At 50.2% G+C, this 10,956-nt stretch overlaps 1 protein-coding gene across 2 annotated transcripts; it reads right to left on the reverse strand.

The window, feature by feature from the left end:
• Positions 1-1,305: 1,305 nt before the first annotated feature.
• On the reverse strand, positions 1,306-9,605 carry ZC3H12A (zinc finger CCCH-type containing 12A). 2 transcript variants are annotated; one of them, XM_062509062.1, is made up of 7 exons: positions 9,551-9,605; positions 9,022-9,465; positions 5,960-6,099; positions 5,209-5,443; positions 4,189-4,295; positions 3,563-4,084; positions 1,306-3,430 (listed from the first exon to the last, which is right to left on the reverse strand). In XM_062509062.1, exons 2-7 carry the CDS (start codon positions 9,420-9,422, stop codon positions 3,090-3,092), a joined length of 1,746 nt encoding a protein of 581 aa, XP_062365046.1. In that variant the 5' UTR covers positions 9,423-9,465; positions 9,551-9,605; the 3' UTR covers positions 1,306-3,089. The 2 variants fall into 2 exon arrangements, with proteins under 2 accessions (XP_062365046.1, XP_062365045.1); XM_062509061.1 differs by having other exon boundaries at positions 1,306-4,084.
• Positions 9,606-10,956: the final 1,351 nt, after the last annotated feature.

A 10,956-nucleotide genomic window follows, 5' to 3' on the forward strand; every position in this document is an offset into this window, starting at 1 on the left:
AATGAAGGAGAAAATTCAGAGCACAGCAGTGGGATTGTGGCTGGGCTTGCTGGCTGCCCCAGGAGCACACACTGCAGTTTGGGGGAGTAACTTTAACCTGATCTGTGCTAGGGCCTGACCCTCCCAAACTACTCCATGTGCCCCCAGGACTGTCGCTGCAAAAGAAACACCACAATCAAAAGTCAGCCTGCTCCAGCTCTTCCTCTCCTGGTTGTGATAATGAACCTCTGCACTTTTGCACTGATTCCTTTAATTGTGTCCCAGTGCAGCTTTGAGAGATGCAAAAACAAACATCTACCCCCTCTATACTTTCTGTAAAACTAGAATTACCTATTGCATTTTACAGGAACACCAGCCTTAAGATCCAGCAGCATTTTTCAACTACAGATCCCATTACAGGCAGCAACAAACTCCTCACGTGGTTGAAGGTGTGCTCAGATCCCTGACACACCACTCCATCCCCTCCCACCACACACACACACAGAGCCACATGAGCTCTGTCATTGCAGTGACGTCCTCAGAGGCTTCCTCTCCCAGACAATAAAGACTTCAGACTGTGAGGTTGCAGGTTTGTTTTGAAATGCAGCTGGTCTCTGGGAGCACTTGCTTCCCTGGTTTCTGATTAACTAGAGAGTCATTGCCCTGTGGTAAATGAAGAGCACAGGTTTCAATACAGACCATAAAGTTATTTAACCAGTGAGATAAGAACATGGTGTGCTGCAGTGGAGCAGATGGGAGGGGAAGATTCTTACAATGCAAGCAATGATATTCCTGCTGCACTTCCAGTCCATAACAAATCTTCAGAGCAAAATCTGGATATGTTACCATTCATATATTCCACACTGAACATCTGACACAGATGTACTGTAACTGGATAAAATGTGTATTTATTTTCAGGCTATACTGTGGAATTACCCCTTAAAGCCAAACAGCCCATGCTGATTCCAAAACTGTCAGGAGTGTGCTGTGCTTTAGCACCCATGACACCCACAGTGTGGTGCTGAGCAAGAGCCAGAGCTGCTGCTCGTCCCACCTGCCCTGCCAGTGCCTGCCCCAGGCACTGAGCAACCCCAGTGAAGCCAAATAAACAGCAGACACTGCACATGCCCTTATCGGCCACGGCACATGGATGTTTTGGTCTCGCTCCATCGATTAACAGCCTGTCAATAACCAACCCTCAGACTGCACACAGAGATCAAAGCCTGTCAGAGAACCCCGGGGAAGAAGGATAATTTCTCTGACTTCCCTGGAAAGCCAACCAAAATGTTGACTGTTCCTCCACAAAGGCACCAGAGACCAAGTCTGTCAACTCAGCAGTTTTTATTTATATAACACAGTTCTTTGCCAGGGCTGTTACATGGCTATTCAGTACGTGACTATACTGCACAGTGATACAGAAAGTTCAGCAAGTGTCAGCTGGGGAGTACAAAATGTTAATTTTCTCACTGCAAGAGAGGCAGCAGATACCAGCACTCTATCAGAAACCCAAACCCACCTTACCAAGTAACATATGGCTGAGGTGAGAACAGCATTGATTAAAACTGCAAGCAGCAAGGTGCTGAATGATAACATTAAAAACCTTTTTTCTGCAATTTACAAATATGCAAAGTATCAGGTTACTTAAAATTAAGAAGCATTTTGCTTACTAACATGAAACATTACTAATTTGTAATGTATCATTATTAACCAGGTATACAGGTTTCTGTGTCCCTGTGGTCTCATGGCACATGGTGCCAGTCTGGACAGGTCATTCCTTGGACATCAGAGGGAAGAGCAGGAATAAACAACACTGCTCCCAGGAGGGTTTCAGGACCAGCTGCCTTCCACTCTCCCCTTCCTAATTTGCCACTCAATAACCTTGGTTTAACCACAGAAGGGCGTATTGTATTTAGAAAACAACAACACAGAGAGATACAATGTGTATCAACAAATCAACTGCTTCTGGCCTGCAAGTGCCAGAACACTTCTGCATCCCTTGCACAGCAAAATTCCATGACCAGAACCAATTACAGCAATTGGTTTTGCATATTTAAAATCTCTTACAGTACCTGTAATAGAAAAAGTCTTACAGAGTAAGAGGAAATTAAACAGGAACAGTCTTGCCAAATAAGTCTTATTCTACAATTCTGGATGCTGCTCTAGTTGGGCACAGCCAAAAAACAGGGGAATATTGGTGAGGAAGAAAATGAAGCAACAGCTTTACAGCACAAGATATCGAAGACTCCTCGGGAAGGCCCCTGGCAGCAGTCCAGATGTGGACTGCAGCTGTCCTATTGCTGTCTGAAGGCAAAAGGCACAAAATAAATCCTTGCCAGTGCTGCACAGAGCCAGCCTGGGACAAGGACAGTTCCAGAGCAGCACTCACAGCATGTTCAGCTCACCCACCTGCTCTGACACTGTAGTTGTCAGCACATGCACAGCACACAACTCGCACAGCTCTGGAGCAGCATCCAGCTACTCCTCCTGAGCAAGGACTGCACTCCTGGGAGCTGAGCAGCTCACTAAGCACTTGTGGTCCATGTGGCACAATTACCTCACCTCAGGAAGATAAGCTGAGCTGGGACGGGTGTGGAAAACATTATTCAAGAAGTACACCAGTAAAACCAGTCAGATGAATCCAGCTTCAGATTACATTAATAACCTAACATTTGCCACAGAGCTGAATGGTGGGATTTAGTAAAGAGGCTTAGTCAGGACCTAACAACAGCATTGACAAGGTATTTGGGTCCTCAGAAACTAGCCTCAGGCCACTACAAAGTTAGCACCCGCTTCTCTCACATCCAGTTATGGGCAACTGCAAGAATTCAGGGTGTGCCAGACTCCCACGAACCCCAAAGGAACAGTCCTGCTCTAGAGCTGCAGCCTCCCTTCCTGCTTAGCAGCCCCTGGGGAAGGTGGGATGCTGGGGTGCTCTCACCTCTCCCACAGACATGCAGTCATAGCTGGAGCAGAATTTGCTGTGAGCACACCACATCTGGCATGCAGCCTCCAGCTGGAGCCCAGTACTTCCCAAAGGATTAAGAAGGAGCACTCAGAAGGCATCTGTGGCAGCTGCAGAGCTGCTCAAGCTCTCCCAAGGCCAGGCTGCCTCACATACCCGGGTTCTGGGCCTTGTAGGTGAGGATCTCTGCTGCCAGCCTCTGGGGGTCCAGCAGCCGGGGGAAGCGGTTCATCACGGCATCCACCAGGTGGGGGTGGAAGATGCCACACAGCTTGACGTGCACGCTGGCCCGCTCCTCAGCGAACTGCTCCGAGCCAGCCCAGGGCCCCGAGTCCCCATAGGCCGGCCCCGGGGCCCTCTGCACCGTGCGGGGGCCGGGCACACCGGGGGATCTCCCCTGAGGCAGAGGGTAGGGCTCGGACCAGAACTCCCGCGAGTGGGGCAGGGCAGCGCTGAACTCGGCAGGCAGGCTGTACTGCCCCGAAGCACCTGCGTGCACAGGGACTCCATAGCCTGAGAAAGAGTGGGGTGGCCCTGAGTGAGACAGCTCAGGGCTGTACTGCAAGAAGCTAGCACCAGAGGAAGAGGATTTATGGGAGGCGTGCTTGTAAGAGACCAGACCGTTCTGCTCTAAGCTGGGGGAATGTGGGTAGACGGGTCTCTGCCTACCACAGGTGCACATGGCCACCTGCTCTGCATGGGGATGGTCACAGTGACTGGTACATCTGTGAGGCCACATGTCAGACAGCTGGCTCTCCAGAGACCCAATGCCCGAGTCGAGATGCTCCTGAGAGATGTAAGACAGAGAGTCCATGGGAGGCTGCTGGTACCTGTCAGGGGAAACACTGCCTGACACACAGCCTTTGGCCTGAAGCACAACATCACTGGGCTTGGCTTTGTGGGCCAAGCTCTTCCTCTCTGCAGAGACCTTCTGTAAAGAGCTTTTGTCACTCTCCGTGGGCACAGAGGACAAGAGCTCTGCCTGGGAACCCCGTTTCCCCTTTTTCTCCTCCTTGGCACTGGTACTTCTGGTTGGAGACAGCCTTGCATTGGCACGGAGTTCATCAGCTAACGAGCGCTGGGGCTGGTTGATCCTTTCAGGATGGTAGAACTTACACTTAATTCCATAAGTGCATTTTTTCCCTGTAAGGAAAGCCAGAGCATGGAATGACTAGCTGGGTTTGACTACATTATGAATGACACTTGCACAGACACCTTGTTCTTCACATAAAGAAGGCAGATCTTACCATAAGGGCACTGCTGTTTCTTGTGTTCTGGAACCACAGGTTTCTTCCTGAGGAAGTTATCCAGGCTCGGGCCATGACGCCCTAAGGGATCATCTGGAGGCATAAACCTAAAGAAAAACAAAATGGCAGAATCTTAGTCAGAAGCTGACCATTTTTTTGAGTTGAGGTTTCGTTTCCTCTCAAAGCCTCCTACTTCACTGAAGATCAAAAGCTATCTGAGCCCTACAAAGCTCTCCCGTTTCCTGAAGAGACAGCCCTCCTGCCACCCAGTCCACACCAGCCCAAAATGCTTCCCTTCACTCACAGAAGAGGTTCAATGCTTGGATGTTGACCAGAATTAGTATCTGCTGCTGAGCCTGCTAACTATTGTCCTGTGAGGAAATTGCACCCTGGAGCTCTCCCTGAAGCTCCTAGCTCCAAATTAGGAACAGCTACTGAGATGCCACCAATTTCTTTCACCTTTGTATCCTACAGCTTTTCTTTATTTCTTCACCAGCATTTTGCTCTTCTCATATATCACTTGCTATTGCTTCATTAGAATAAGCCAGTGTGCTCACACACATCCTTTCTTAAAAGCCCAGGAAGATGTGACCATGATGCCTTGGAGTGGCTACCTAGAACAGAGGCTGGACAGAATTAGGAGAATAAAGTGGGTATCTATTAAAGGCCTTCAATAGATGCACCTTGGGCAGTGCAAAAGCCTCATCCAAGATGGATGGTGGTCACGAGTTTTTCAGACAGATCCAAGTTCGGTCCATTTGCACATCAGGGGTTAATTGTCCAATTACAGCTTCAGGTAACATAGTTGCTCCACTCCCCCTTAATTCACTTCTGTTTATACTTCTCAGGGTCTGAGGCAGAGGGTATCCTTAGTTCTTAGGCCTGGAAGGATTGTTTTGTCTGACCACAACGTGAAGAAAGCTTACTAACAAAACCCTCTATGGAACCCAGAGTTATACACTAATGCAATACAGGACCTGAAAAAACCAAAAACTAAAAACTGAAGGCAATCACCCATACTTGTCATTAACAAAAGAATACATCAGCAGCCTCTCCTCGATGAACTTCTTCCACTCAGGCCTCTCGTTCTGCAGGTCCCTGTAGGTGTCATTGGACACGACGATGCCATCGGACTCGTGGGCCAGCTTCACAATGAAGCGATCATCGTAGCACACCACGCGCTTGCCGCCGACGCGCCGTGACGGAGTGAACACCAGGATCTTCTTCTTCTCCAGGTCACGCAGAATGTACTGATCTAGAGCAAACACAACTGTGAGCACACCCGCACAGCCCTCCGCAGATAAAGGAGCACTAGAAACAAAAAACGTTCACGTGATGTCATTCTGTCTCTCCGCAACACAGACTATATTCAACCCTGCTCATCACTGTTCTGAGTTAATCAGAAATCTCAGCTCTTTGCAAGCTCCCCTCAGTTTGAATAATTCTGGCTAAATAGGCTTCACTTAAATACAAAGCACAAAGCGTGTCCCTGCAAGAGGAAAAGAATTCAAGAAGTAGAAGACAAGAAGTTAGGAAGCAGAGCTGTATTACATTCCTTGTTTTCTGAATTATTCCAACTGATTCAGGCAACAGCTGGCGCAGGGTAGAAGTTAATGACTAATTCTCCCTCGTCAGTTCAGCTCATTGCAGCTCCTACTACTTGGACTTTCCATTCTGAAGTTAATTACTGACTTAGCCAGAACTCTGCAAGCTCACTAAGTGACAGAGCAGCCAGCCTGAAAAGCTAATTTTCATTTTCATATTTTCATACCTGTTATGAGTACATCTGGTCGGGGCTGCTCCTTCCTCCACAATGGCACAAAGACTGTAATATCCTTGTGTCCCCTGTCCCAGAACCACTGAACAGCCAGAAGGATACCTCGGCAGGAGAACACTTCTTTATTTCCATGGCTGCAAAGGAGAAAATTAAGACTTTAATTCCTTCATGATTCAGTACATGCTAGTCAGGCAATGCACAGAGCAAAGGGAGCTGGTAACTAGGACACTCTTGAGTAAAGTGTTGAGGAGCAAAGGCAGCAAACACAGATGCTTGTCTTGTGTAACAACACCCTCACTCAGACCTGCCCAGCACCCCCGTTCATTTCAGCACCTCAGGATACCAGTAAACACCCAAATACTCACTGGGAAGGAGACAGCAGCTGGAACTGTTGCAGCTGCTCTGAAACTGCCTCTGCTTCAACCCTGGAACTTGTGATGGTTATTTTCAGCCCAGAGCACAGTGTGATCTGAAACCCCTCTGTGCTACTCTGACAGCTAATGCTAAGACTGTTCCCTGCCAGGGTGCACTGTACCCTCACTGGGGGTTTGCTTGTGAACTTGTTCTGATCACTTCAGGAAAACAAGGTATTTTATATGCACTCTCACCTCAAGGAAAGATTATTCATTCCATGATGGCTCAAAACCTCATCTACAAATGCACTATTTACACAAAATGGCAACACCTTCTGTGAGCAGCGCTAGATGAGTGAACAGTTCATGGCAGTTGGAAAACAAAGTTTGACAACCTTGTCAGAAGCCATGTACTGATGCAAAAAGCTTCTTAATTATTCATTAGGTCATATCAATAAGTTTCCAGAACTTCTAGGAGGAAACTACCCCTCCTGCTTTACAAGCACTAGTATTTACAGTGCAATCAGCTCTTCTGCTGATAGTGGCTTTGGCAAGCTTTCAACACTTCTACTCCAGCTTGATATGTCACTGTGGGGATAAAACTGCCCATGCTCTGTGGCACCATTCTGGAAAGATGCACTACACCAAAACTCATGAAGATTTTCCCCCCTGGGCACCACCTGTCCCAAGTTCTACTCCTTCCATCTGCACCTGAATGACATTTCAGCTCCCACCACTCCCCAGCAGCCCATCACCAGAGCCATTTCTGCAGCAGCACTGTTGCAGCACCACTACAGAGAAGTTTCACTTCCCCTCCTGGCCTCACCCTTTCTTTGAAACTACAAAGAAAGTTGAAGAGCTGTACAAAAGTACTTATTCTAGAAGAACTAAACACCTGCAACAGAAGTAACACCTAAAGAGACACCTAACATAGCTCCAGTAAGATTCCTAAATTACAGAAGGCTGACAATCACCATCAGAAGATGCTCTAAAAGTTTTCTCCAACATCAGATAGATTCAGCTATAAATAGCCAGGAAGAGGTTACTACAATGTTTTAGAGATAAATGTGAAAACCAAATCCTTTTTGGTGGATTTTTTTGTTTTGGATTGTTGGCTTTTTTTTTTTTTTTTTGAGTCCCTGCTACCAACCTCAAACCTCCAGAAGGCAGCTAATTGGGTTGATCTGATTTGGCAGCAGCCAAAGAAAAATTCCCTTAGAAGGAAGTAAAAGCTAATTTCCACTATGATTTGCATAAGTTTGTCAAGTGCTGTTGAGGGAGGCCGCTGTACACACTGCAAATGAATCAGCAGGGAACATCACACCATCAATACAGGAAGTTTCAGAATGGAATTCCCCTTCTAGCAAATTGCTTAAAAAAGCCAGACTGCTTCTCTCATGTCAGACCCTGGGCTCTGGCATGCCCTGACTCACAGCTGCTGTGATTTCCCCTTTGCATTTTGGGGTAACTTTCACCAGTACGAGGCTCCTCATTAACGAGCAGAGCCAATCCTGCTGTTAAAGTCCAAGCACTTATCCAAGGCAAACTTTGCTGCCAGAGTCACTTATCAGCCAGGGCTCACAATAGGCCACTTTCCATAGTGTTCCCAGAGCTGTGGAGAGGGCAGGAACTGGAACAGGCTCCCTTCAGGGATGCCAGGCACAGCTTTCACTCTCCAGCCCTCTTCCACTGCCATCACCATTCCTCATTTGCCCTGGGACTCGCCTGTGCCCCATCTTTCTCAGTTCTGTTCTCAGAACTGTCAGCCAGGGCTTGGCAAAAACCACACCTGCAAACAAGCCTCCATGCAGCACTTTCACCTCAGACAGACCTACAGCAGCTCCACCCGCACCCAGGGTTATTTCTTATAAAATCTGCATACACAAACAAACAACAAAGGAGGCAGCTTCTGAGCTGCAACATAAAAAAAAAAGGCTTTCAGAGCCCAGTTCAGAACTTGGTGCACTAAATTTCAAGAGCCCAGAAGCCCTGCTATGTAGAGGTGGGGAACGCACGCTGCTGGGGTTGGAGTAGGACAAGCAATGGCCACCATCGTGGGAGCAAAAGCCAGGGTGAAAACTGGGGACATCACACCAATGAATATCCAGCCCTGGGATTCTAGAAGCTTCATGGATACTAGGGGCTGTGGTTACAGCGTCCAATAGGACTGGCTCCAGCAACATTGGGACACATGAAATGCTGAGGATGAGCCACAGCCCTGCCCCGATGACACCTTTGACATCTCATTGTTCTCTACCTTGTACAGAAATTCACCAAAATACAAGAGGCGCAATTTGGAGACAAGTCACCAATATTGCAAAGCCTACTCTAATTAACCCTGTAATTATTTATTGAGCAACTTCCTGCTACGGAAACTTACACAAAGCCACTAGTTGAGAGGACAACGTCTCTTCAGTTATCCCCTCAGCGCTAGAGCACAGGAGGAAACGCTTGTTCCAAAGGAAGCACCGCAGCCCTCATCATCGCCCCGTGACTGGTGGCCCTGGACGAGCAGAGCCGTGGCAAGACCGGCCCGCACCGGCAAGTGATGCTCGTCCCCTCGGAAAACATCACCAGTCCTCTTCCAAGCACCCAGAAGCGGCTGCTTTGAGCGGGGCACTCGCAGCTTTCCGTCTCCGAGCTCGGTGCGCCTGGCAGAGCTCACACCCAGCGGCCACAGCCCCGCGCCCACCCCGGACACACCTCATGGCCACGTTGCTGCCGTCGATGACGATCGGCTTCAGGTTGTCGCTCTCCGTTTCCTCGGGGCCGGGCGCCGGGGATTTGTTGCCGGCACCGCCCCGAGGGACCAGCGGGGCCTCGCCGGGCTCGGGCGGGGCCTCGGGGTCGTCCCGCTCGGCCGGGCCGTGCTTCACCAGCTCCCCCAGCACCGTGTTGGTATCGGCGCCCAGGCCCAGCTTCTGCAGCACGACGCGGATCTCCTCCGAGGAGTAGCCGAGCTTACGGAAAAAATCCACCTTCAGCTGCAGCTCGGGGCCGTCCGCGGGCCCCTCGGGGCTCTCGCCGCCGCTCATCCCCGCTGCGGGCCGGGCCGCGGCCGGCAGCGCCTCAGGCCAGCCCGGGGCGACGCTGCCCGCGCTCATGGCTCCCGACGGGGAACTCGCGGCCTCCTCTCGCCGCCGGGACCTGCGGGGCCATAGCGGCGTTAGCAGCGGCCCCGCACCCCGGTCCCCGCTCCGATCCCCGCCCCGATCTCCCCCTCCGTGCTCACCGGGCCGCTCCCACCGCCGGGCTGCCGCCGCCTCTCCATGGGGCCGGAGCAGGGCGGGCGGTGGCCGCCGATTTATACCGGAGAGCAGCGCAGGGCGGAAGGGCAGAGCGAGGGGTGGAGCGGCCGCCGCTTCCCGGCCCGCCCCGGCCCGCCCAGCCCGGCTCCCGGTGCTGCTGGGCTGTCCCCGCCGCACGGAGGACGGGCTGTCCCACGGGGGACAGGCTCTCTGACGCTTGTCCCTTGCGCCACCTGGATCCCAGTGATGCCGCGATTCAGCCGGTGGTGGATTATCGGCCCGGGAGTGCGGAGGAGATGGGCGCTGGCAGGAAACATCTGTCACCCACCGGTAGCTGTCCCTTGCCTAAAGGAGCTAAACAGCACCTGCGGACTGTATGGAACTGCAGGGGTTAAAATCTACGTTGTGAAACGTGCAAAAGCTTCACATCTCTGACTTCTGATTAATCATGCCTAAACAATTTAATGAAGGTAGTTGCAAATTTGCTTCCCCGAGGCCATGTACCAGAGCCCGGCTCAGGAGCAAGGAACTCTCCCAGTTACAGGAATACATTTGCATTCATCTTCCTTGTGGTTACCCCGAAACAATCATTTTTCCTTGTCTCTGGCCATGTCTGAAACCACACTGTGTGCTCAACTGTAACACACACACACAGCAAGATTCAGATCAGAGATAATCCTTACTCAGTTCTTAAGTAGGTGCTTTCCCAACACTTCTTTCCCTTGGAATCTATTCCAGTCAGCATGAATTTAGCATTGTTTGTGTGCTTTTGCTTCCAGGTTGAAGTCTATTGCACCAGAAAGTATGGCCACAGATGTACTTCCTATAGGACATAACCCAGGAAAGAGGCACAAATCAGAATCTCCTGATTTATGCGAAGCAGTGACAGCAGCCACATGGCTCTAATTTGGTGAAAGAGGAGCCAGGAGAGTGGGAGGCTGTTGGCTTCTCCACCCAAAAAGTCAAAGGGAGTCACAGCTCCTCATGGGTGATTTTGTTATTTTTTTCTTTTTCAGATTTGCAAACTGCTCTGAACAGTACCTTTTTTTTTTTTTTTTTTTTTTTGGTACTGTAAGGGCTATGGTGGAGGCTGCAGCTTCTGAGGATACGAAGATTCACAGAACAAAGTGCTTGCTGGGATCATGGATGTACTGAGGCCCTTCAACTCAAGACAAGACACTCTGCTTCTTCTGGCCAGTGCAGTGCCCACAGCAGCTGCATCTTCCCCTTTCTGTGGTGGGATGGGCTGTCAGGGCTGTCAGCTCACACTGCTGAGCAGCGCTCATGCCTCTGTCCCTCTGTGGCCACAGAAAAGAGGTGGAAGTCCCCATCATAGCACAAGAGAGCACTGGGGTGTTCCAAGGAGGAACCTGTGAGACTGAAGGGAGGA

This window comes from Cinclus cinclus, chromosome 26, assembly GCF_963662255.1.
Source record: "Cinclus cinclus chromosome 26, bCinCin1.1, whole genome shotgun sequence".
NCBI classification, from domain to species: domain Eukaryota; kingdom Metazoa; phylum Chordata; class Aves; order Passeriformes; family Cinclidae; genus Cinclus; species Cinclus cinclus.